Raw genomic sequence first — 27,876 nt, 5'->3', positions numbered from 1 at the left:
TTGAACCCAAGCCTCTACAATTGATCCTTCGGGCTTCGCTCTGTTGCGTACGCTTTTTTTCAGCTCTCCGAGTAGCCTGCCAAAATAAAATGAAAAGATGCAAATTAGCAAGTAGGAAGCATGAGATAATGATCCTTACATGAATGATGATGATTATATACCTTTCTATTAGATACATCCAGCGATAGTTGACTGGACCAGCAAGCAATGCCTCTTCTGGTAAGTGAACCATCACATGAATCATACTCGTGAAGAAAGTTGGAGGGAATATCATCTCAAACTTGCATAAGACTTGGAAAATGTCATGGCGCAACTGATCAATGTCTGTCTTTCGCAACGTTTTTGCCGTCAGTTGGGAAAAAAATCTGGACAACAATATGATTGGCTTCACTACATCTTCCGGCAATAGGTGTCGAATCCCCACAGGAAGTAGGCGTTGCATAAACACATGACAGTCATGGCTCTTGAGTCCAGTAAATTTACCCCCGTCAACATTCACGCAACGTGCGATATTAGAAGCATATCCGTCAGGAAACTTAACAGACGAGACAAACTGTAGAAACTCTTTACTGTCATTCGGTTCTATGGAAAAAAATGCAAGATCTCTTATAGCTTTATCAGTGCCCCTTTTCAGCCATAAACCCCTTCGTATGCCCATTCTTTCCAAATCAAGACGAGCTTTTATCGTGTCCTTTGTCTTCTCCTTGATATCTAGAATCGTTCCTATCAATGTGTCAAACACATTTTTCTCAACATGCATAACGTCGAGATTGTGCCTCAATTTTAGTTTCGACCAATATGGAAGCTAAAAAAACATAGACTTGTGCGTCCAGTTCATATGTGTAGCAGGTCTGGTCCGACTAACTGTTTTCCCAAACGGAGCAAAATCCAAACGATTAAGCTGTTCCAAGATCTGATCACCGGACGATTCTCTAGGTCTTGCGCGACGCTCTTTGTTCCCGTCGAACTCTTTATCCTTTTCCCGCCACTCGTGGTCCCATGGCAACCATCTTCGATGCCCAAGGTAACACACTTTTCCAGCGTGCCAACCAGAAGTTACATCTTCCTTGCATACAGGGCATGCCATATAACCCTTTGTGCTCCACCCCGACACCATTGCATATGCGGAAAAATCATTCACAGTCCACATAACTGCTGCCCGCAAAGTGAATATCTTCTCAGTGGATTTATCGTACGTACGCACACCGTTTGTCCATAAATCCTTGAGCTCATCAACCAACGGCCTTAAGTACACATCGATTAACCTGCCAGGATCCTCAGTTATCAAAACAGTCATCATCATGTACTCTTTTTTCATGCAATTCCAAGGCGGCAAATTATATGGGAATACGAAAATCGGCCAAGTGCTGTGGTGTTGGTTTAGAACCCCATACGGATTGAATCCGTCAGTGGCAAGTCCCAACCTAACATTTCGGGGATCAGCAGCAAACTCGGGGAATGTTCGATCGAACTCTTTCCATGCCTCCCCATCTGCAGGATGCCGCATCACATCGTCGTCTACCCGTTTTTCCTTATGCCATCTCATGTCTGTGGCAGTATGCGTCGACATATACAATCGCTGCAATCTTGGCTTCAGGGGCAAATAACGCATGACTTTTTGTGGAACCTTAGTCATTCTATTCTGAGACGTCTGTTTGAACCTCGACTCATTGCATATAGGGCATGTATCCAATGTTTCATACTCTTTGTAGAATAACATGTGTTGCGTAGATACAGCTGCACCAAAATGGATTCAGTTGCATCCTCAACTTGTGATACTCGCAAGTGCACGAACCGTTGGTAGTTTAGCGTATGTAAGTGCGAGGTCGATTCCACAGGGATTGGTGATTGAATGATCCAATTTAGTTTCCCTACACAAAACAGAAATGAAAAAGAAAGGAAATAAATAAAACAAGGAAGAAAGAAATAACTAACTCAAGCAAATAAGTTCCCAAGTTCAATTAGATTAATGGATTGGTTCTAGCTAAAGTATGATTAAGCCATGGTGTGTGGTCATAACCTTGTGTTCCTAATTCCCTAATTTGATCATTTGTTGTCTAACCTAAAATTAAGCATTAGAAACCCATTAAGCATAGAAGAACAATTTAAACAACCAAGCATGTATCTAATCCCTGTTGTCGAATGTCCATACATACTCTTCCTATTCATAGTTCAATTCGAATTAAAGCATGGTGTCTACTCTTAATTCAAACCAAGATAGCTAACATGCAAGCCTAAATGGTGATCAATCATTCAAACTAGCATATTAACTTATAAGCATAATGAATAAGAACAAAAACCATAATTGAAACTTGGAAACTAATCAAACTTGAAACTAAAGAAAAGAATTTACATAATGAAAAGTAAAGTGGAACTAAGAAAAACTTAAGGAGAATTTCAGCACAAAGATCTCATTATAACAATTGAAAACTAGAAAGAGAAACTAAGAGAATTTGAGGGAGAGAAGGGAAGGGAGCTCTAGAGAAGTGTTTGAGAGCTCCCCCCCTTGGGGTGTGTTTACAAGCTTAGAGAACATCCCTATTTATAGGCCTAAGGGAAGAGAAAATATGAATTCAATATGGCTAATGCATACAACACTTGTATTATAAAATCTTGAATTGGTTGATGCACTTGTATTAGAAAATTTGAATTGGTTGCTGCACTTCACCAATAAATCCCACCAGCAGCCCTAGCTCATCTTCATGTCACCATGACCAAGCTTCCAACCAGCTACAATAGCTCATGCCTAGCTCACCATGACCAAGCTTCCAACCAGCTCATCCTAAGGTCAGCATGACCAGCAACTTCAAGGGCTTGCAATTTGGGCTTCTCTTAAGCAAATGACGACTTTAAGTACTCCAAATTGAAGTTCAGAATGTGTCTGATCCAACCACACAAGTATTGGCCCAATCCAAGCTCGGATGAAGAAGTTAAGGCCAAAACAAATTGTTAACTCGTTTTGCTCGCTGACAAAATCCATCCTGAGCATGGTTCTGTGTTTGCTAGGTGACAGGCTCCATATTTATCCAATGGGGCTGAATTTTGGATATGTTATAGTATACACCCATTGGAACAACTTTCATGAAGAATTCTGCCTCATCCGAGCTGTGTAGGTTGCTGAAACAAAGCTTGCAATATGACCTACGGAACTGGACTGGCAGGGGGCTGTAGCCAAAATGAGTTTGTCTTTAAGCACTTCTTCCCTTTATCCAAATCAAGCTTTAACATGCATGGATTACATCATTTCATATCCAAAGCCATCATTGTTACCTAAAGCTGAAAGATAAACACAAAAAGGATTAAAAGCACAAGTTTAACTCAAAAACATAACCAAATCATAAGCTAGAAGGGTACAAAATGATATACAATTATGAACCGATCAACATGCAATTGTTTTTGCAAGCGTGGATTTTTTCATAACACAATCCAAGACCACTCAACATCTTCTGTGCATGTCTGTGGTCTTTCGGCAAACAATTGTCCGTCGGAAGCATTCTCTTGAAAACCCCCAAAAAGTAATCGAAACACAGGTTCGACATACGATACTTTATTTTTCCGTGCATTAGCTTCACAATCGCCGTAAGAACGGAAAAGCTCTCGCACCCCGGATATAACTCTTGGTTGGCATTTCTTAACAGTTCTTCATACTGTTCAAACTCTGCACTATCCATTGGTGTAGGCACGTCATCTTCCCCTTCCTGATTGCTGCTGGTTGATGCAAATGGAAAAGCATCATGTATAATATCCATGACTTGTTCATTAGCATCCACAATAGGTTCAACATTGTCCACTCTTGTGGCCCTTGAAGACGAACCAATGTCTAATTGTTCCCCGTGATGGTTCCACCTGCTGTATGTCTCAATCATTCCATTCTACTAAATGAAATTGAACATTTTCAATTGTATCCCACAACATGCTGTTGCACCTCCTACAAGGACATCTGGTTCTAGTTGCACCCGGGTTGTGTGACCTTGCAAAGTGAATAAATTCCTCGATTCCATCCAAGTATTCGTCTGCGCACCTGTTAGGGTTCTGTATCCACCTTCTGCTCATAATTCCTGGAACCATAATCACAATACAACAATTATGTTGTATTCTTAGAAAATCATAATGTCACCTTATGCCTCCGGTAAGGGCCCTATCCCATTCGAAAATGCATAGTCATGCGACGTAATTTACAGCTACATGAGATTAGATTTCGACGTGGATGAATTTCGGCAGCATCTCGCTACAGTTCTTGAGGTGTACCGTAGATATCAAATACCTACGTACCACCCGAAGAACGTACCGAGATGATACCGAAATCTCCACAATCGAAACCTAATCCTGTAGCTGTAAACTACGTGACACGACTATACATTTCCAAACTGTCCAAAATATGGGACAATTCAAGAATTAATTGGACCGTAGTCGTGGTTTACCCACCCATGCGCGGTCCAACTAACCTCGAACGGGAACTAAGCTTTACAATAAAAAATGTATGAAGTTAATTTCAATTAACTTACATTGCCGTGAATAATTTAACAACAGAATACAAATATAATTTCACAAAAACAATATATAAAGAAATTAAATTGATATTTTAAATAAATACAAAACAAATAAAATACCTTCTTCAATATGTCCTGAACTGATTTGCAGCTGAGAAAATGGAGAGAACGGAGAGAGAGAGGGCAGAATGAGAGGAAAAACTGATTTTTCAGTTTGCCTATGCAATGGCTGAAATGAATCTGTTAAAGAAGACGGCTTTGCGCGACGAAGGCTTGATTCGTCACGCAAATAAATAAGTCGCGCAAATTCCACTTCAGCGACGCGCAAAGTCGTGCCGACATCACATCTTTGCGCGACGAACACATTTTTTCGTCGCACAAAGTCAAATTCCGTCGCGCAAAATCGACATGCTTGGCGCGCAAAGACGTGCCGACATCACACATTTGCGCGACGAAACAATCATTTCGTCGCACATGATGTTAGTCGCGCAATAAAGAATTTCCGTCACGCAAAAGTCCAGTTTGACACGCACGCAGCCACGATAGCCACCTTGCGCGACTAATTTGCTTTTCGTCACGCTACGTTGTGGCGCGAAACACCTGGAACACTGTTTGTTTTCCCGCTATTTATTGTGCGCGACGTATGGATTTTTTGGTCGCGCTAAACATCATAAGGCGACAAATATATCTTCGTCGCGCAAATATTTGTCGCGCAAACGTTTTCATTTATAACTTTTGAATATTTTGTCCCATTTCTAGATCTCTGAATATTTGTTATTTGCGATTTTTGGGGTATACAATCTCACAGTATATACAAACACGTTTAACGGTTGGATCGTTGAAATTAGTTTTGTAGAGTTGAATGAACACTTTTTAGTTTCAAAACATATGGAGGTTGATAACCTTACAAAAAGATTCGTACAGAAATTTATAACCCTGAAATTTATTCGTATGGAGGTTGATAACCATACAAAAAGATTCTCCTCTACCATTCCCATAATTAAAAGGCTATGAATGATGATCTTCACTAAAATCAATGAAAAACATATGATTTAGATGGCAAAATTAAAATTAAGGCTTAGGATTAATGGTTTTGTATATCGTACCTTGCGCGGCGGATAGGTGTTTTGTGGCGCAAAGATATCATTTGCGACGAGTTTAGTCGTCGCGCAAGAATTAGGCGCCAGAATATTTGTTCGCGGTTTTTTCCCCTTGTTTTACGCGACGGTCGTTTTTTCTGTCACGCGAAGTTGTTTTGCGCGACGAAATTTATTCGTCGCTCTAGTTTGCGCTACGCATATGATTGTGCGTCGCGCGATGATCTTTTATGCGATGAAATTTATTCGTCGCTCTAGTTTGCGCTACGCATATGATTGTCCGTCGCGCGATGATCTTTTATGCGACGAAATTTCTTCGTCACTCTAGTTTGCGCTACGCATATGATTGTCCGTCGCGCGATGATCTTTTATGCGACGATTTGTCCTTCGTCGCGCAAACTATCGTCGTGCAAATAGAAAAACGTAGTAGTGAGCTCTATCCAACAAACGCGTAGGCATAAACAAATCCCAAATTGGAGTTGAAACAGAGAAGTTACACGGCTTTGAAGTTCAAGGGAATTTTCGCAAGAAAAAATGAACCCTTAAACCCCTAACCCAAGTATGTGCCACATGGCATGCCTAGATTATATATATATATATATATATGGAGCTTCAGTTGCGGGATCCCTCAAATAAACTTATTTGATGGACACCCTTATAGGGCCCACTCCATATTGTATTTCACTAATCCAAACTGTCTATTTTGTAGATACTCATTCAAAGATCATCTTTACAAAAAATCACTTGAATCCGATATCATTTGACCACTCAATTGAATTATTGAAATTTTAGTACTTTCTTGTAGCATCATATTCATTGATTTTGTAGGACACAATTGGATGTCGAAACGGTTTTCAATTTGTCTAATTTTTTACAAAGATGATCTATGAATGTAGACCTAAAATAGATGGTTTGGATCGTTGAAAAAAAATTCGAGATAACACTACGTCATCGTCCGACCACCATTGGTTGCTTCACTTGTCAGAAAATGTTGACGATCAACCGACCAATGTAACCAACTAAAGACTCGACCCAAATTGACGTTGTACGCCGTAGATATTGCGTGAGAAGTGGGGTGTGCCAACAACCACAAAATGAAAACTTTTGAGCCAGATTCCGACCATTTTTGGCCACCAATGCTAGCATAACTTGTTGGGTTTCTCTTCCCCATGCTCCAAGAAACAAAACGCAAGTTTGGACACCTCCACTAGTGGACCACTGTGGAACATAAATTGAGAGTGGAAAGATTCTAGCCTCTGCCATTTCCAATCAATTTTTCGGACAATTGTTAAGCTCATAATTTCATACATATACATGCCCAATTTACTTACTTCTTTTGCTTAGTTCCTATAATTCTAAGTTATTTCCCTCCCTTTGTGTGTTTTGTAGGCCAATAGAGCAAGAGAGCATAATTCATGCAATTCAAGCATGTTAAGGCCTAATTTGGATGAATGGAAGAAGAGCTTAAAGACAAACTCATTTTTCCTACAGCCTCTTGCCAGTCCAGTTTCGTGGGTCATATTGTAAGCTTTGTTTCAGCAATCTACACAGCTCGGATGAGGCATCATGCTTCATGAAAGTTGTTCCAATGGGTGTGTACTATAACATATCCAATATTCATCCTCATTGGATAAATATGGAGTCTGTTACCTAGCAAACACAGAGCCATGCTCAGGATGGATTTTATCAGCGCGCAAAATGAGTTAGCAATTTGTTTTGCCCTCAACTTCCTCCTCCGACCTTGGATTGGCCCAAATGATATATGGATGGAAAGAAGACATTCTGAACTTCATGTTTGAGTGCTTAAAGTCTTAATTTGCTTAAGGGAAGCCCAATTCGTAAGCCCTTCAAGTTGCTGGTCATGCTGACCTCAGGATGAGCTATTGTTTCTGGTTGGAAGCTTGGTCATGGTGAGCTAGGCATGAGCTATTGAGCTTGTTGGAAGCTTGGTCATGGTGACATGAAGATGAGCTAGGGCTGCTGGTGGGATTTATTGGTGAAGTGCATCAACCAATTCAGATTTTATATTGCAAGTGTTGTATGCATTAGTGAAGTGCATCAACCAATTTAGATTGTATAATGCAAGTGTTGAATGCATTAGCCATATTGAATTCAGATTTATCACTCCCCTCTCCCTATAAATACCACATCCATTCCACATTCAAGACACAACAAATCTTGGGATTCACAACCCCACAATTCACTCCAACCATCCTCAAACACTCTCACAATCCCAAACACTCCAACAATCACCAAAACAACTCCAGCAAACTTCTCTTCCATTTCCCTACGAATTTCATCTTCCTTAGCCATCACCACTCACTCAAACTCATCCCAAATCACCTCCATATCCTCCATACATCTTTCTAGAACTGGGGAAGCTCTTGGAGAAGCATTAGAAGTGGAGAAGCACTTGGAGAAGCCTTGGACACCACAAGAACTTCAGAAAAAGGGTTTTTCTACTCTTATTGCATTCATTATGTTTTCTCATTTCTGTTCAAGTCTCTTTTCCATTATGAGTAGCTAAATCCATAACTAGGGCTTCGATGTAACCTAACATGAATATTCTGGGTTTATAAGTTTGGAGTTTCAAGTTTGATTCATGATTCATGTTCTTATTCATTATGCTTATAAGTTAACATGCTTGTTTGAATGATTGATCACCATTAGAACTTGTTTGTTAACTATCTTGGTTTGAATTAAGAGTATACACCATGCTTTAATTCGAATTGAACTATGAATAGGAAGAGTATGTATGGACATTCGACAACAGGGATTAGATACATACTTGGTTGTTTAAAATGTTCTTCTATGCTTAATGGGTTCCTAATGCTTAATTTTAGGTTAGACAACAAATGATCAAATTAGGGAATTAGGAACACAAGGTTAGGACCAAACACCATGGCCTAATCATACTTTAGCTAGAATCAATCTTTGAATCTGAATTAGACTTGTTACTTGAATCTTTATAACCCAGAATTGAATTGTTATGGTGATTCGAATGCCCTAGTCTCAAAATCTGTTTTCCAACTCTTAAAACCACTCTTTGTTACATTTGTTTACTTGTTTTTGTTTGCAATTTCATTTTGCTTCTTTTGTTCAACAATCACAACCACTCTTGTTCTAAATTCTGTTTTAGACATAACCTCCTACTTTCTTGAATTTGGTAATCTAAGTACATAACTAGTTTTAACTTCTCAGTCTTCGTGGGTACGACCTCGTACTTGTCTTGCTATACTACTAATTGCCCCGTACAATTGCGAGTTAACATAATATTAACAACAAATTTTGGCGCCGTTGCCGGGGACTGAACGAAAGTTCTTCCCTGGTTATGTGCCCAAGGTTACCCTATTCTTTTTAGTGTTTCTAATTAATCTAATTTTCTGTTTCAGGTAGTTTATGTATAACAGGCCATTCCTTGAACAAGTGAGGTCTTCGTTCCAACGTTCCAGATCTTTGAACGCAGGACCATCATTGCAACCAAATCGTGTGACCTCTGAAATTCAGAATCGTCTAGAAAGGGAGTTGTCAACTGCAAAAGAGCAAGCTCTTGCTACATTTACAAGTCTTGCTCTCCACACTGAACTTCCTGGTTCTTCACTTTCAAATTCGGAAGCAAGTTCAGACCAAGAAGAAGAAGAAATGATGGCTGCCATTGAGTTCATGGGAGAACTTGATATCCCAACAATTCCAGCATCTCCTTCAAGCATTTTGCTGCCCACTGTAGCTCGAAATTATGAGCTTAAATCTTCTCATCTTAATATGCTACCTTCCTTTTATGGTTTACCTAATGAAGATCCATTAACCCATATAAAGGATATTTTTAATGTTGTGAGTTCTTTTCCCTTGACAGGTGTGACAGAAGATCAACTTCGAATGAGAGTGTTTCCATACACTTTAAAGGATAAGGCGAAGTATTGGTTGAATTCTTTGAAGCCTGGTTCACTCACTACATGGTCTGCCATTCAAAAGAAGTTCCTGGAAAAATACTTCTCCACGCAAAAGACCGACATGCTTAGGGACAAGATCTTGTTATTTGCACAGCAAGATGATGAATCGTTTTGTGAAGCATGGGAGAGATTCAATGGGTTGCTCAACCAATGTCCTCATCATGGGATTCCATTGAAGCTTCAAATGCGTATGTTTTATAAAGGACTAACCCCTTCTAGTCATAATATAGTCACCAATTTTGCAGGTGGTTCTTTTAAAACCAAAACTCCAGAAGAAACGTACGAACTCTTTGAGGAGATAGCAATGGAGACCCAACATACGGATACAAGAGGTAAACGTGTTATTAGTGGTTCTAATGATGCTTCTAGTGTGCAAATTTCAAAACTGGAACAAAAGCTAGATGCTCTTCTTGCATTAAACTCAAGAAGCCCTCCGAAGGAAGTGTGTAGCATTTGTGAATCTCATGACCATGCTACCACAGCTTGTCCACTTGGGGCTGGATATCCAGAATTTGTGCAAGAACAAGCTAAGTTGGTAAATTCCTACAACCAAGGTCCAAGAAATGATCCATACTCTCAAAGTTATAATCCAGGTTGGAGGAATCATCCAAACTTTTCATGGAGAAATACCTAGAATCAAGCAAATCCCCCTTCATTCCAAAGGCCACAACAATCATCATCATCATTGGAAGATATAGTGAAGCAGATGGCAATCAACCAATCCAATTTTCAGCAAACTACACAAGCTGCCATCTCCAAATTGGAAGTCCAATTAGGCCAAATAGCTGCTGAAATAACTCAAAGAGTGCCTGGGAAATGGCCAAGCCAAACTGAGATCAATCCAAAGAACCCAGAAGCCAAGGCCATTCATGTGCTCAGATCAGGTAAGATCATTGATAATAAAGATGATTCTAATCTTTCAAATGATATTGTGATTGTAGAAGATAAAGACGAGGAGACCATGGCTACGGAAGGAGAACAACTCAAAACTTCTCAATCTGCTCCTAAGGCCAAATCAGATTCTCAGAAATCCGATCAATTCCAATTGCATAAAAGGGATGACAAATTTGTGCCACCACATCTTCAAGAAGATAGATACGTGCCACCCGCTCCATATGTTCCACAGATTCCATTTCCAGGCCGTCTTAAGAAAGCAAAGCAAGATAAGGCTTTTAAAGAGATTTATGATATTTTGAGTAAAGTTAATATCAATTTGCCTTTACTTGATCTTATTGAACAGATTCCTGCATATGGAAAATTCATCAAGGACTTGAAAACTCACAAGCTCAATTTCGCTCCAAATGAAGGAGTAAAGCTCGACCAGAATGTAAGTGCTGTATTGCAAAGGAAGCTTCCACCAAAACTAGATGATCCTGGCAGCTTTGACATTCCCATTAACATTGGAGGCAAGAAGGTTGGAAGAGCCATGTTGGACTTGGGAGCAAGCATCAATGTTTTGCCATATTCAGTTTATCAAGAGCTTGGCTTAGAAGGGATGAAGAAGACTTCAATGCGACTTGAACTAGCTGATCATTCTATAAAATATCCAAAAGGTATTGTAGAAGATATTCTAGTTCAAGTTAATACACTAATTCTCCCTGCTGATTTTGTAGTGATGGACATGGAAGACAATCCAAATGGAGATCGTGTTGATCCCATTCTCCTAGGCAGGCCATTCATGGCCACTGCAGACACAATCATCAAAGTGAAAGATAGCACCCTCTCCATGACTGTTTTGGGTGAAACTGTTGAATTTAAAATGCTTAATGCTCTATCTCAACCTTCTATCTCTCTTGATTCTTGCTTTTCAATTGATGTTGTGGATCATGAGGTTTCTTCCATAATTTTGCAGAGAAAGTCTAATGATGCTCTAGAAGTTGTCTTAACACAAGAAGAGGAAGATCTTTGTGAACCGGAGTTCCAAGAAGTGGTGGCTGCCTTAGAAGTGTTTCCGCCATACCCACCATCCTTTAGGCCACCAATTGAGCCTCTTGGACCATCATCCACGAAATTGGAGCCATCCATTGTCATCCCACCAAAGCTAGAACTTAAACCTCTTCCCAATAATCTTAAATATACATATTTGGGTGCTAACGAAACTCTCCCTGTTATAATTGCTGCAGGTCTCTCCTCACATGAAGAAGAGAGCTTAATTAAAGTTCTAAAAGAGCATAAAACAGCCATTGGGTGGACCATAGCAGACATCAAAGGAATTAGTCCAAGCATGTGCATGCACCGGATTTTAATGGAAGAAGACAGCAAACCATCTCGTGATGCCCAAAGGAGGCTAAATCCCAACATGAAAGAGGTGGTTAGAGCTGAAGTTTTAAAGCTACTCGATGTAGGAATCATCTACCCAATTTCAGATTCTAAGTGGGTGAGTGTTAAGCTCATAATTTCATACATATACATGCCCAATTTACTTACTTCTTTTGCTTAGTTTCTTATAATTTTGAGTTATTTGCCTCCCTTTGTGTGTTTTGTAGGCCAAAAGAGCAAGAGAGCATAATTCATGCAATTCATGCATGTTAAGGCCTAATTTGGATGAAGAGAAGAAGAGCTTAAAGACAAACTCATTTTGGCTACAGCCCCCTGCCAGTCCAGTTCCGTAGGTCATATTGCAAGCTTTGTTTCAGCAACCTACATAGCTCGGATGAGGCAACATTCTTCATGAAAGTTGTTCCAATGGGTGTGTACTATAACATATCCAAAATTCAGCCCCATTGGATAAATCTGGAGTCCGTCACCTAGCAAACACAGAACTATGCTCAGGATGGATTTTGTCAGCGAGCAAACTGAGTTAGCAATTTGTTTCGGCCTTAACTTCCTCCTCCGAGCTTGGATTGGGCCAATACTTGTGTGGTTGGATCATACACATTCTGAACTTCACAATGGACATCTTAAAGTCTTCATTTGATTCAGCCTAGCCCAAGTTGTAAGCCCTTGAAGTTGCTGGTCATGCTGACCTCAGGATGAGCTGGTTGGAAGCTTGGTCATGGTGAGCTAGGCATGAGCTATTGTAGCTGGTTGGAAGCTTGGTCATGGTGACATGAAGATGAGCTAGGGCTGCTGGTGGGATTTATTGCTGAAGTGCATCAACCAATTCAGATTTTATAATGCAAGTGTTGTATGCATTAGTGAAGTGCATCAACCAATTCATCTTTTATAATGCAAGTGTTGTATGCATTAGCCATATTGAATTCAGATTTATCACTCCCCTCTCCCTATAAATACCACATCCATTCCACATTCAAGAGACAACAAATCCTGAGATTCACAACCCCCACAATTCACTCCAACCATCCTCAAACACTCTCACAATCCCAAACACTCCAACAATCACCAAAACAACTCCAGCAAACTTCTCTTCCATTTCCCTACGAATTTCATCTTCCTTAGCCATCACCACTCACTCAAACTCATCCCAAATCACCTCCATATCCTTCATACATCTTTCTAGAAGTGGGGAAGCTCTTGGAGAAGCATTAGAAGTGGAGAAGCACTTGGAGAAGCCTTGGACACCACAAGAACTTCAGAAAAAGGGTTTTTCTACTCTTATTGCATTCATTATGTTTTCTCATTTCTGTTCAAGTCTCTTTTCCATTATGAGTAGCTAAATCCATAACTAGGGCTTCGATGTAACCTAACATGAATATTCTGGGTTTATAAGTTTGGAGTTTCAAGTTTGATTCATGATTCATGTTCTTATTCATTATGCTTATAAGTTAACATGCTTGTTTGAATGATTGATCACCATTAGAACTTGTTTGTTAACTATCTTGGTTTGAATTAAGAGTATACACCATGCTTTAATTCGAATTGAACTATGAATAGGAAGAGTATGTATGGACATTCGACAACAGGGATTAGATACATACTTGGTTGTTTAAAATGTTCTTCTATGCTTAATGGGTTCCTAATGCTTAATTTTAGGTTAGACAACAAATGATCAAATTAGGGAATTAGGAACACAAGGTTAGGACCAAACACCATGGCCTAATCATACTTTAGCTAGAATCAATCTTTGAATCTGAATTAGACTTGTTACTTGAATCTTTATAACCCAGAATTGAATTGTTATGGTGAATCGAATGCCCTAGTCTCCAAACCTGTGTTTTAACTTTCAAAACCACCCTTTGTTACTTTTGTTTACTTGCTTTCCGTTGCAATTTCAGTTTGTTCATTTCTTTCTATAATCACAAGCATTCTCACTTCAAAGTTCATTTTAATCTTGCTGCATTTGTTTTCAAACTCACTCTTGCTTTAAATTCTGTTTTAGATTTAACTTCCTAACTTCTTGAATTTGGTAATCTAAAGTACATAACTAATTTGAACTTCTCAGTCTTCGTGGGTACGACCTCGTACTTGTCTTGCTATACTACTAATTGCCCCGTACAATTGCGAGTTAACATATTATTAACAACAAATTTTGGCGCCGTTGCCGGGGACTGAACGAAAGTTCTTCCCTGGTTATGTGCCCAAGGTTACCCTATTCTTTTTAGTGTTTCTAATTAATCTAATTTTCTGTTTCAGGTAGTTTATGTCTAAAAATCCATTACTTGAACAAGTGAGGTCTTCGTTCCAACGTTCTAGATCTTTGAACGCAGGACCATCATTGCAACCCAGACGAGTGACCTCTGAAATTCAGAATCGTCTAGAAAGGGAGTTGTCAACTGCAAAAGAGCAAGCTCTTGCTACATTTACAAGTCTTGCTCTCCACACTGAACTTCCCGGTTCTTCACTTTCAAATTCGGAAGCAAGTTCAGACCAAGAAGAAGAAGAAATGATGGCTGCCATTGAGTTCATGGGAGAACTTGATATCCCAACAATTCCAGCATCTCCTTCAAGCATTTTGCTGCCCACTGTAGCTCGAAATTATGAGCTTAAATCTTCTCATCTTAATATGCTGCCTTCCTTTTATGGTTTACCTAATGAAGATCCATTGACTCATATAAAGGATATTTTTAATGTTGTGAGTTCTTTTCCCTTGACAGGTGTGACAGAAGATCAACTTCGAATGAGAGTGTTTCCATACACTTTAAAGGATAAGGCGAAGTATTGGTTGAATTCTTTGAAGCCTGGTTCACTCACTACATGGTCTGCCATTCAAAAGAAGTTCCTGGAAAAATACTTCTCCACGCAAAAGACCGACATGCTTAGGGACAAGATCTTGTTATTTGCACAGCAAGATGATGAATCGTTTTGTGAAGCATGGGAGAAATTCAATGGGTTGCTCAACCAATGTCCTCATCATGGGATTCCATTGAAGCTTCAAATGCGTATGTTTTATAAAGGACTAACCCCTTCTAGTCATAATATAGTCACCAATTTTGCAGGTGGTTCTTTTAAAACCAAAACTCCAGAAGAAACGTACGAACTCTTTGAGGAGATAGCAATGGAGACCCAACATACGGATACAAGAGGTAAACGTGTTATTAGTGGTTCTAATGATGCTTCTAGTGTGCAGATTTCAAAACTGGAACAAAAGCTAGATGCTCTTCTTGCATTAAACTCAAGAAGCCCTCCGAAGGAAGTGTGTAGCATTTGTGAATCTCATGACCATGCTACCACAACTTGTCCACTTGGGGCTGGATATCCAGAATTTGTGCAAGAGCAAGCTAAGTTGGTAAATTCCTACAACCAAGGTCCAAGAAATGATCCATACTCTCAAAGTTATAATCCAGGTTGGAGGAATCATCCAAACTTTTCATGGAGAAATACCCAGAATCAAGCAAATCCCCCTTCATTCCAAAGGCCACAACAATCATCATCATCATTGGAAGATATAGTGAAGCAGATGGCAATCAACCAATCCAATTTTCAGCAAACTACACAAGCTACCATCTCCAAATTGGAAGTCCAATTAGGCCAAATAGCTGCTGAAATAACTCAAAGAGTGCCTGGGAAATGGCCAAGCCAAACTGAGATCAATCTAAAGAACCCAGAAGCCAAGGCCATTCATGTGCTCAGATCAGGTAAGATCATTGATAATAAAGATGATTCTAATCTTTCAAATGATGTTGTGATTGTAGAAGATAAAGACGAGGAGACCATGGCTACGGAAGGAGAACAACTCAAAACTTCTCAATCTGCTCCTAAGGCCAAATCAGATTCTCAGAAATCCGATCAATTCCAATTGCATAAAAGGGATGACAAATTTGTGCCACCACATCTTCAAGAAGATAGATACGTGCCACCCGCTCCATATGTTCCACAGATTCCATTTCCAGGCCGTCTTAAGAAAGCAAAGCAAGATAAGGCTTTTAAAGAGATTTATGATATTTTGAGTAAAGTTAATATCAATTTGCCTTTGCTTGATCTTATTGAACAGATTCCTGCATATGGAAAATTCATCAAGGACTTGAAAACTCACAAGCTCAATTTCGCTCCAAATGAAGGAGTAAAGCTCGACCAGAATGTAAGTGCTGTATTGCAAAGGAAGCTTCCACCAAAACTAGATGATCCTGGCAGCTTTGACATTCCCATTAACATTGGAGGCAAGAAGGTTGGAAGAGCCATGTTGGACTTGGGAGCAAGCATCAATGTTTTGCCATATTCAGTTTATCAAGAGCTTGGCTTAGAAGGGATGAAGAAGACTTCAATGCGACTTGAACTAGCTGATCATTCTATAAAATATCCAAAAGGTATTGTAGAAGATATTCTAGTTCAAGTTAATACACTAATTCTCCTTGCTGATTTTGTAGTGATGGACATGGAAGACAATCCAAATGGAGATCGTGTTGATCCCATTCTCCTAGGCAGACCATTCATGGCCACTGCAGACACAATCATCAAAGTGAAAGATAGCACCCTCTCCATGACTGTTTTGGGTGAAACTGTTGAATTTAAAATGCTTAATGCTCTATCTCAACCTTCTATCTCTCTTGATTCTTGCTTTTCAATTGATGTTGTGGATCATGAGGTTTCTTCCAAAATTTTGCAGAGAAAGTCTAATGATGCTCTAGAAGCTGTCTTAACACAAGAAGAGGAAGATCTTTGTGAACCGGAGTTCCAAGAAGTGGTGGCTGCCTTAGAAGTGTTTCCGCCATACCCACCATCCTTTAGGCCACCAATCGAGCCTCTTGGACCATCATCCACGAAATTGGAGCCATCCATTGTCATCCCACCAAAGCTAGAACTTAAACCTCTTCCCAATAATCTTAAATATACATATTTGGGTGCTAACGAAACTCTCCCTGTTATAATTGCTGCAGGTCTCTCCTCACATGAAGAAGAGAGCTTAATTAAAGTTCTAAAAGAGCATAAAACAGCCATTGGGTGGACCATAGCAGACATCAAAGGAATTAGTCCAAGCATGTGCATGCACCGGATTTTAATGGAAGAAGACAGCAAACCATCTCGTGATGCCCAAAGGAGGCTAAATCCCAACATGAAAGAGGTGGTTAGAGCTGAAGTTTTAAAGCTACTCGATGTAGGAATCATCTACCCAATTTCAGATTCTAAGTGGGTGAGCCCTGTGCAAGTTGTTCCAAAGAAGTCCGGAATCACCGTTGTGAAGAATGAGAAGAATGAGCTAGTTCCTACACGAACTGTCACTGGTTGGAGAGTTTGCATTGATTACAGGAAGTTGAACACATCCACTAGAAAAGATCATTTCCCCTTACCTTTTATTGATCAAATGCTTGAACGTTTATCTGGCCATGCTTACTATTGTTTTCTTGATGGTTTTTCAGGTTATAATCAAATTCCCATTGCTCCGGAAGACCAAGAGAAAACCACATTCACATGCCCATTTGGTACGTTTGCTTATAGAAGGATGCCATTCGGTTTGTGCAATGCCCCAGCAACTTTCCAAAGATGCATGATGTCAATCTTTTCAGATATGGTGGAACGATTCATTGAGGTATTTATGGATGATTTTTCAGTTTTTGGTTCCTCTTTTGATAATTGTCTTCACCACTTGTCTCTAGTGCTTAAAAGATGCCAGGAAAGAAATCTGATTTTGAATTGGGAGAAGTGTCACTTCATGGTGAGACAAGGCATTGTGCTAGGCCATGTGATTTCAAGCAAGGGAATCGAAGTGGATAAAGCCAAGATCGATCTCATCTCAAATCTTCCACCCCCTACCTCTGTTAAAGGAATTAGAAGCTTTCTAGGTCATGCTGGATTCTATAGAAGGTTCATCAAAAATTTCTCAAGCATTACAAGGCCATTGTGTAATCTCCTTGCTAAGGATGCTGTTTTTGAGTTTAATGAAGCTTGCATGGAAGCTTTTTCTACCTTGAAGAGGGAGCTAACTTCAGCCCCTATTATCATAGCTCCGGATTGGTCTTTACCATTTGAAATAATGTGTGATGCCTCTGACTTTGCTATTGGTGCAGTTTTAGGTCAAAAGAAGAACAAGCTGCCCCATGTGATTCATTATGCTAGCCGGACCTTGAATGATGCTCAAATCAACTACTCCACAACAGAGAAGGAGTTGCTTGCTGTGGTTTTTGCTTTAGAAAAATTTCGTTCTTACCTTGTTGGTTCTAAAGTAATTGTTTATTCTGACCATGCAGCCCTTAGATACTTGCTCACTAAGAAGGATGCCAAACCACGCTTGATTAGATGGATTCTCTTGCTGCAAGAATTCGATTTGGAGATTCGAGATAAGAAGGGATGTGAGAATGTGGTAGCTAATCATTTGAGCAGAATTGTGGTTGAAGAAAAAGGAGGAGCTGTGCTACCCTTGAATGAGACTTTCCCTGATGAACAACTATATGCTGCCCAAGTCAAAGAGCCATGGTATGCTGATTTTGTTAATTATCTTGCTTGTGGTGTTCTTAGAAATGATCTAACTTCTCAGGATAAGAAGAAGTTCTTTTCCATGGTGAAACATTATGTATGGGATGAACCTTTCTTATTCAAGCATTGCCCGGATCAACTCATCAGAAGATGTGTTCCAGAAGAAGAGCAAGAAAGCATACTTAGGCATAGCCACGAATTGGCCTGTGGAGGTCACTTTGGAGCTAAGAAAACAGCACTTAAAATTCTGCAATCTGGTTTCTTTTGGCCCACTCTATTTAAAGATGCATTTAATTTTTGTGTTAAGTGTGATAGGTGCCAAAGGATGGGGAACATAAGTCGCAGGAATGAAATGCCATTGAATAACATACTTGTTGTGGAGCTCTTCGATGTGTGGGGTATTGATTTCATGGGACCATTCCCATCTTCCTTTGGTTATACTTACATACTTGTTGCTGTTGATTATGTGTCTAAATGGGTGGAAGCCATAGCCACCAAAACCAATGATTATAAGGTGGTGCTGAAGTTCTTGAAGGATAATATTTTCACAAGGTTTGGTACTCCAAGGGCTGTCATTAGTGATGGAGGCAGCCACTTCTGTAACAAGCCATTCGAAGCACTCATGAAGAAGTACAACATCACCCATCGAGTCTCTACACCATATCATCCGCAAACTTCTGGTCAAGTGGAAATAAGCAATAGAGAAATTAAGCACATCCTGGAGAAGGTGGTGAACAATACAAGGAAAGATTGGGCAGCTAAGCTCAATGATTCATTATGGGCTTATAGGACTGCATATAAGACTCCCATTGGAATGAGCCCTTATCGTCTTGTGTTTGGGAAAGCTTGTCACCTGCCAATGGAGCTTGAACACAATGCTTTTTGGGCCATCAAGAAGTTGAATTTTGATCTAGACAAGGCAGGCCATGCAAGAAAGTTTCAGCTCAATGAATTGGAAGAAATTAGACATGAGTCTTATGAGAATGCAAAGCTTTACAAAGAACGAACCAAGAGTTACCATGACAGAAACATTCAACGGAAAGAGTTCTCCAAAGGTATGTCAGTTCTTTTGTTTAACTCACGTTTGCGTCTCTTTCCAGGAAAATTGAAGTCTAGATGGCAAGGCCCATTCACCGTGGTCAATGTTTCTCCCTATGGAGCTGTGGAGATTCAAAACCCTAAAGATGGCTCGACTTTCAAAGTAAATGGACAACGTTTAAAGCCATTCTATGAGGGAGTTTCAGCTGGCATCCAAACTGGCCATGTGGTAGATCAACTTCCCTTCGTACCATCAACTTAGCTGATTGCACAATGTCTTTGCCAAGACAGTAACTAAGGCGCTTCTTGGGAGGCAACCCATGTGTTCAAGAAGAAGGTGCTCGGTAGCAATCGACCTAATCGCATCAAGGGGAAGCATTTCAATCCTTTCTCTTTACTTGTTTTGTTTTTATTTTAGTCATTTTAAGTTTATGTTCCTTTTTATAAATAAATAAATATATAAAATAAATAAAAAAATTCATATAAGCTAACTTTTGGTAACCCCAGTGAGCACCTCCGTCAATACAGTGTCTAGGAGTTCTTTAGGCGACACCTTCGGTGTCTAAGAAGTTTGGGTTTTAAGCGGGACCATTGTGACCCCTCCAACCTTCCCGGATCCCCTGTCTGTGTTTTCTGAGGCCCTTAACTGGTCATCCATGAGTTGCTTATATATTCATTTTTTTTATTTTTTATTTTTCCTAAACCTTCTTCTAAACTTTTCCCTTTATCATTTGTTTGTTCTCAATCATCTTTTGTATGCTTTCACATTGAGGACAATGTTCAATTCAGGTCTGGGGGGAAGGTTTTCAATTTCAATTTTCTTATCCATTTGTGTTTTCAATTTTCGTTCTCTTGTCACTATTTTTTTATTTTTTTTTATTTTTTTAAAGAATGTCATACAATCAATGCTATGGAGCTGCTATTTGAGGTTTTCATATCAGAATTTTGCGCTTCACAAAGCTTTTGCTCTTAGAATTCTGGTGGCTAAAGTACCACGCTCAAATTCTTGAAGGAAAATAGTGGAGACTACCCTAGTGAGCTATATCGAGCCTAATTGCTTTCTTGAGAGGGTTTAAAGTGTTCTATTTCTCATCCATACTTATTTTCTTCAATTCACTCTAATTGATCTCATTATTCCATTTTGATTGAATACTAAGGATGATTCTCTTTTGCAGATATCATGTGCTTGCTCTCATTCATGAATGAACTCATTGAAGTGATGCTAGGCTATGTGTGCATAACCATTCTATGTGCTTTCTTTTCACCCTACCTATATGTGTGTTCCATCAACCCTCTTGAAGCCAAACACTTAAAGCCTTTTCTTCTATCACCCTCATCATTTCCCTACCTTTGTATCTCAATCTGAGATACTTGACCTATTGTAGCCATACCCTATAGCTTAGAAATATACCAAGGTGTGCCAACATAAAGTTTGAAGCAAGGAAGTTGCAGCCATGTACCTAAATAAAGATGATGTGAATCTGTGCAATGAAGTTAATGAAGATGCAGATCAAATCAACGAAGATGAAAGTGTTTCGATTTGATCTAAGTGTGAAAAATAAAGTCTATGCCAGGTGATACCATGAAGTTTGCTGCCATGCCAATCTAAATCAATGATGCCTTGCAGATTAATGAAGCATGCAACCTTGGTATGTTCTTAAGTTATTTGTTTTTCCTTCCAATTCTTCCATTTCCCCTAAACCTTAGCCTTTCATTACAACATTGTGAAAGACCTAGCTGATCTTTGAGGATGTATTCATGGGTGCTGGTAAGTATGTGTGTATCTCTATTCTTAGTATTTAATTCCTTTCATGAGATCTAACCAAATTTGTGCTTCTATTTCATACACTCACTTATGCTTTCTTGAGAGAATTAAAACATAGGTTCTGAGTGATTGAGTGTTATCTGTGAGAATTAGAGTCGAAGCATGTTCTCTATTCAAGGTTTGAGTGTGCTTGCTTTGAAACTGTGTGCCTTTGAGCTATAGCTTCCACTTGTACACACTGATTGATGACCTATCTTGGCAACTCTATGGTGTTGGAGGTATGACTAAAACTTTCTTTCATTTTCATTAGTTGATTTCAAAGTTGTTTTTCTAACCATTTTGTTTTGTAGAGTTAGAAAAACGTTTGTGGGTATCGTATCTGTTAAACCCTCATGAGACACAACTCCTCCTACTAGGGATGCCTAGAGGTTTAAAGGCTTGTTGCATACGCTCAATGCAATCGAGTTACCTACGAAAGTGGTCTAGTTAACTTCTTGTTTTGTTTTTATCTTTGTTTCTCTTTTGTTTTGCTCGAGGACTAGCAAAATCTAAGTTTGGGGGTGTGTTAAGCTCATAATTTCATACATATACATGCCCAATTTACTTACTTCTTTTGCTTAGTTCCTATAATTCTAAGTTATTTCCCTCCCTTTGTGTGTTTTGTAGGCCAATAGAGCAAGAGAGCATAATTCATGCAATTCAAGCATGTTAAGGCCTAATTTGGATGAATGGAAGAAGAGCTTAAAGACAAACTCATTTTTCCTACAGCCTCTTGCCAGTCCAGTTTCGTGGGTCATATTGTAAGCTTTGTTTCAGCAATCTACACAGCTCGTATGAGGCAGTATTCTTCATGAAAGTTGTTCCAATGGGTGTGTACTATAACATATCCAAAATTCATCCCCATTGGATAAATATGGAGTCTGTTACCTAGCAAACACAGAGCCATGCTCAGGATGGATTTTATCAGCGCGCAAAATGAGTTAGCAATTTGTTTTGGCCTTAACTTCCTCCTCCGACCTTGGATTGGCCCAAATGATATATGGATGGAAAGAAGACATTCTGAACTTCAAGTTTGAGTGCTTAAAGTCTTAATTTGCTTAAGGGAAGCCCAATTCGTAAGCCCTTCAAGTTGCTGGTCATGCTGACCTCAGGATGAGCTATTGTTTCTGGTTGGAAGCTTGGTCATGGTGAGCTAGGCATGAGCTATTGAGCTTGTTGGAAGCTTGGTCATGGTGACATGAAGATGAGCTAGGGCTGCTGGTGGGATTTATTGGTGAAGTGCATCAACCAATTCAGATTTTATATTGCAAGTGTTGTATGCATTAGTGAAGTGCATCAACCAATTTAGATTGTATAATGCAAGTGTTGAATGCATTAGCCATATTGAATTCAGATTTATCACTCCCCTCTCCCTATAAATACCACATCCATTCCACATTCAAGACACAACAAATCTTGGGATTCACAACCCCACAATTCACTCCAACCATCCTCAAACACTCTCACAATCCCAAACACTCCAACAATCACCAAAACAACTCCAGCAAACTTCTCTTCCATTTCCCTACGAATTTCATCTTCCTTAGCCATCACCACTCACTCAAACTCATCCCAAATCACCTCCATATCCTCCATACATCTTTCTAGAAGTGGGGAAGCTCTTGGAGAAGCATTAGAAGTGGAGAAGCACTTGGAGAAGCCTTGGACACCACAAGAACTTCAGAAAAAGGATTTTTCTACTCTTATTGCATTCATTATGTTTTCTCATTTCTGTTCAAGTCTCTTTTCCATTATGAGTAGCTAAATCCATAACTAGGGCTTCGATGTAACCTAACATGAATATTCTGGGTTTATAAGTTTGGAGTTTCAAGTTTGATTCATGATTCATGTTCTTATTCATTATGCTTATAAGTTAACATGCTTGTTTGAATGATTGATCACCATTAGAACTTGTTTGTTAACTATCTTGGTTTGAATTAAGAGTATACACCATGCTTTAATTCGAATTGAACTATGAATAGGAAGAGTATGTATGGACATTCGACAACAGGGATTAGATACATACTTGGTTGTTTAAAATGTTCTTCTATGCTTAATGGGTTCCTAATGCTTAATTTTAGGTTAGACAACAAATGATCAAATTAGGGAATTAGGAACACAAGGTTAGGACCAAACACCATGGCCTAATCATACTTTAGCTAGAATCAATCTTTGAATCTGAATTAGACTTGTTACTTGAATCTTTATAACCCAGAATTGAATTGTTATGGTGATTCGAATGCCCTAGTCTCAAAATCTGTTTTCCAACTCTTAAAACCACTCTTTGTTACATTTGTTTACTTGTTTTTGTTTGCAATTTCATTTTGCTTCTTTTGTTCAACAATCACAACCACTCTTGTTCTAAATTCTGTTTTAGACATAACCTCCTACTTTCTTGAATTTGGTAATCTAAGTACATAACTAGTTTTAACTTCTCAGTCTTCGTGGGTACGACCTCGTACTTGTCTTGCTATACTACTAATTGCCCCGTACAATTGCGAGTTAACATAATATTAACAACAACAATCTCGACGAAAATTTATGTAGGCCTGTATATGAAAATTTCTCCTCTCACTGTTGTCTTTAATTTGGCATGGGTGGCAATCGACGATTTTAGGTTTTGTTGTTGCTGAAATTTGCTCAAGTTACCCACCGACGGTGACAACACGTGGTGGCTCATGTGGGCACCAGAGGTGACCTATTTTTACCCTAGTGTGACGTCCTAGTTGTCTCGAGCATTATTGTTTGCATGGATTCGATCATTTTCCCAATGATTCGAGATTTCGCTTATTATGGACTGTATGATAAGAGATGATCGAACCGTTGGATCATCTCCAAATTTTAGTATGCAATTCTTGATGTTGCTAGAAGTGTGTAGAAACTTACAGAACAAAAATCTGAGGTTCACATGTCTCAAATTGTCTCGACACGAATCGATCATCGTCCGGTTGTGCTATCTAAGAAGATCAGATCGTTGGATTGAGGCTAAATTGTTAGGTTGTGGTTGGATGACTATCCTTGACCTATTGGAAATCACGAACTGGAAATTCGGTTTTGATTAATTTAGCATCAGACCTTTTGTGAGTGTACTTTTGTTTTGAAATAAGTACAACAATCTTTTAAATTGTAAACCCTTTGCATATCGATGGTTTTGAATGAAACTCAATTTAATTATCGTCTCTAGCTTATGATGTTACCAACATGGTTTTAATATGTTTTTCCTTGATATTTTGTGGTTACATTGATAGAATTGAGATTTTTCAAAAAATTTCTTTGTCATTTTGATTTCTCGATTAGACTATGACTTTATATTGAGATTGAGAAAGTGGTTTTTAAAAGACCTTATGAATACCCTCTCCTAGTTAACAATACAATGAGATACAGTTAGGTATTTGAGACCCATCAAGATCAAGGCACACATATATGCTTTGGGCAGATGAATAAAATAAAAACGAATTTGTTGATGAGATTTTAATTTTTTAGGTCTTAAAATAAATCCGATAGTTTTCCAACCATATTGATGCTTATTGGATAAGAATTGACAAGTTAAGCTCAATTAATTATTCAAATACGAACTAATAAATCAAGCAATCTGACTATAAAAGGATTTGGGCTAAGGCAATACAATCGAAATCAAATATTGGGTTGGGCTCGGGGCGGGTCTGGTTGCACCCATCCAATTTGTATCCCTATACTAGAATTAGTAAAAACATGAACAAAAAGCCAAGCACAAATAAACAGACCATCGTGAAGCTCATGAAGCTATGGAATGAAAAGCCAGACCAGAGACATGCAAAGCTCATGCCTCTTGAGTCTTAACGCACATTCTATGCAGCATGAAAATAACATCCACACAGCCTATTTATATATAAAACCATGCATCTGTCTCTATTGCCTTCTCTTCAGTCATTTCGTTGCTTTCATCTCTGCACTGTCTCTCTCTCTCTCTCTCAAAACAAAAAAGAAAAAAGAAGAAGAAAAAATGTCCGGGAAGGAACTTGGCCAAGAGCTCAAGGAACTCGTCAGCTCCTTGCAAGACCAAGTCCTTCTCTAATCTTTTTACTTTTGGAGTTTTTGTTTTTGTTTTCTTTTTCTTTATTCAGTTTATTGCTTTGCTTTCTCTTCTCTAATTCTTGTTTTTGAAGTTTTATTTATTCATCTTAATTTAATTTAATTTATTTTATTGTTTAATAGCTGATTTTATTGTGTAATTATATAATTTCTCTTTCTTCTCTCTCTTGTTTTTTTGTTTACTATTTAATGTCAATATTTTATATTTTAATAATATATAACAAAAAGATGATCAAGTTAAATTAATATTGCAGCTAATTAACTACTATATATACGTTCGTTTCCTGGCAGGGAATTTTGGACGAGCTTTTTGATCAAATGAAAGCAGTTCAGAATGAACAAAATCCTTGCTTTGTTGCGAATTTGATCACCACATTCCTTGGTGATGCTGAAAATATTATAGCACAACTCAGCACATATCTGTAATTTTCTTCACTGTTTTAATTATAATTTACTATTCTGTTTTTACATATACATTATTTATATTATATATATGTATTGATTTTGGAAAATGCAATTTTAGGAGTGCTCAGGATCCTGATGAAGTCAACTATCCCCAGGTGGCAACTCTTGCCCTCACGCTCAAGGGAAGTAGCTCAAGGTATAATAAATTGAATGCCACACTTTATTTTAATTTTAAATGTTAAACCTTTTTATTTTAGGTTTTGTTGCTAAATGAAAATTCAAAGAAATTTTGCACAAAAAAGGCATGAACAAAATTGTAAATTTAACAGAATGTTGTGACCTAAACTAAAGTAGTCGGATCCGAAATAGCTCAAGATAAACTAAAATGTCAACTAATTTTTTGCCTAAGAAATAGTGACAACTGTATTTATTTTAACCGTATTTTAACTAAATGAAAAAGTGACACGTGTAAGGATGTGAAGAATTGTTACACATCGAAAAATTTTAAAAACCTGCAAGGATTTACAAAGAGTTGGATTACTCCTCCCTCTCCCCCATAAAAAAAGAAGTAACAAAATAATTTTTTCACGCCTACTATACATAAAGACTAACCATGGTTTTAAGTTTTGGTGGATTTGGACTAAAATTAATTCTTTTGTCACACTAAAGAATTTAATTACATTGATCCTCTCTGCTGAATTTGGACTTACAGTGTTGGTGGTTGCCGGATGGCGTTAGCCTGTAGCCAGCTCCGAGATGCAAGTGATGTAAATGACCATGAAGAGTAATAATTGGAGACTATTATAGCCAAATTATATTTCTTAATATTCACTCAGACTTTTATAAAAAGAACCCTTATTTGATCTACATGGATAAAAACCTCTCTTATGAAAACTGTTTTTGACGCAAATCTTATGCTTGTAGGTGCATTATTGTTCTTGACCTTGTTAACCAAGAGTTTCTCGTCTTGCGGGAGAATCTGAATCACATTGTTCAGGTAACGGTAATTCTCTTTAACATGCATTTTTTACTTCATATTTTCCTCTCGTTTTGTTCTAATATTCTTTTTTTTTCCCCAACAAAAATCTGGAAACATAATGGAGTGCAGATGGAACGCGCAATCCATGAAAATGAGATCAAAAGGCGCAATACGTAGAGAGAGCTGGTTTGTTCACTTTGTTAGGAGAACTTCTCCAGAAGCTCATTGGTTTCTTTATTATGTTGTTGGCTATGGAATAAAAGTTCATTACTGAACTTACTATCTATTATTAGAGACACATATAATTTATGGAAAAATTAAGGTCCATGGGTGAAATGCTTGTTTCATGATAGATTACAGAAATAACATGTGAAAATAAACAATCCATAACCAATTAATTACAATTGACAGAACCTGTGTGCCAAAGAGTGGCGTCATTAAAACCTTGCCTTATAAAAACCCCCTGAAGGAGGAAAATCCGGTCAATGAATCACAATATGATCGAATTGCATATTCACACTCCCCTGTCACAATAAAGATATACCACAATAAGTTAAATATATGAGTTTTCGACTAAAATGGTCTTTCAACTTGTGTCCGAGCTGTATCTAAGTTCTCCAACTCAATTATCCACTCAAGTCATCCTCTAAATCTCTATTTCGGCACAAATTGGTCTCATTGTAACAAGTCAAACAATATGGGCAGAATATTTTCAGATATATTTCATTCTTCGAAGGGAGGTATTCATAATACAGGTTACAAACCCTAGTAGGGTTTAATTAGGAAATAAGTGGAATCCTAATTACATAATACCTATACAAAAGGAAAAATAAATAAAACCCAAATAGAATAGGATATATCTACTCGCCAACACTCCCCCTCAAGTTGGAGCAAAGACGTCACGCATGCCTAACTTGTCAAGCGAGTTGAGAAAGATACTTGTAGAAACAGCTTTCGTAAGAACATCAGCTAACTGATACTCTGAACGGATGAAGGGGAAGGACACAATCTCCGCATCCAACTTTTCTTTAATGAAATTTCGATCAACCTCCACATGTTTTGTACGGTCATGTTGTACAGGATTATGAGCAATTGCAATCGCAGCCGTATTGTCACAATATAAATCCATGGGTTTATTAGGCCCAAAACCAAGGTCTTTCAACAATCTCCTCAACCATAGTAACTCAGATACACCATGGGTCATTTCCCGATACTCAGCCTCAGCACTAGATCTAGACACCACCTTTTGTTTCTTGCTCCTCCACGTAACAAGATTGCCACCCACAAACATAAA

At 38.6% G+C, this 27,876-nt stretch overlaps 1 protein-coding gene and 2 non-coding genes across 4 annotated transcripts; 1 reads left to right on the top strand and 2 right to left on the bottom strand.

Moving 5' to 3' along the window:
• Positions 1 to 9,598: 9,598 nt before the first annotated feature.
• Positions 9,599 to 9,705, bottom strand: LOC148293997 (small nucleolar RNA R71). The gene has a single exon (XR_015836962.1). It is a non-coding gene; the product is annotated as a small nucleolar RNA R71 (small nucleolar RNA).
• A 4,984-nt stretch (positions 9,706 to 14,689) lies between these two features.
• Positions 14,690 to 14,796, bottom strand: LOC148293996 (small nucleolar RNA R71). The gene has a single exon (XR_015836862.1). It is a non-coding gene; the product is annotated as a small nucleolar RNA R71 (small nucleolar RNA).
• Positions 14,797 to 25,037: 10,241 nt separating this feature from the next.
• LOC110745817 (histidine-containing phosphotransfer protein 5-like) lies at positions 25,038 to 26,899 on the top strand. Of its 2 annotated transcripts, XM_088254235.1 has the most exons (6): positions 25,038 to 25,169; positions 25,490 to 25,620; positions 25,722 to 25,799; positions 26,316 to 26,387; positions 26,528 to 26,600; positions 26,712 to 26,899. In XM_088254235.1, the coding sequence occupies exons 1-6, from the start codon at positions 25,110 to 25,112 to the stop codon at positions 26,757 to 26,759; spliced, it is 462 nt and encodes a 153-aa protein (XP_088110361.1). In that variant the 5' UTR covers positions 25,038 to 25,109; the 3' UTR covers positions 26,760 to 26,899. The 2 variants fall into 2 exon arrangements, with proteins under 2 accessions (XP_088110361.1, XP_088110362.1); XM_088254236.1 differs by lacking the exon at positions 26,316 to 26,387.
• Positions 26,900 to 27,876: the final 977 nt, after the last annotated feature.

The sequence above is a fragment of the Prunus avium genome, chromosome 6, assembly GCF_965620075.1.
Source record: "Prunus avium chromosome 6, drPruAviu1.hap1.1, whole genome shotgun sequence".
In the NCBI taxonomy this organism is placed as follows: Eukaryota; Viridiplantae; Streptophyta; class Magnoliopsida; order Rosales; family Rosaceae; genus Prunus; species Prunus avium.
Note: the sequence above shows the minus strand (reverse complement) of the source record. Positions and strands in the feature narration are given on the sequence as shown.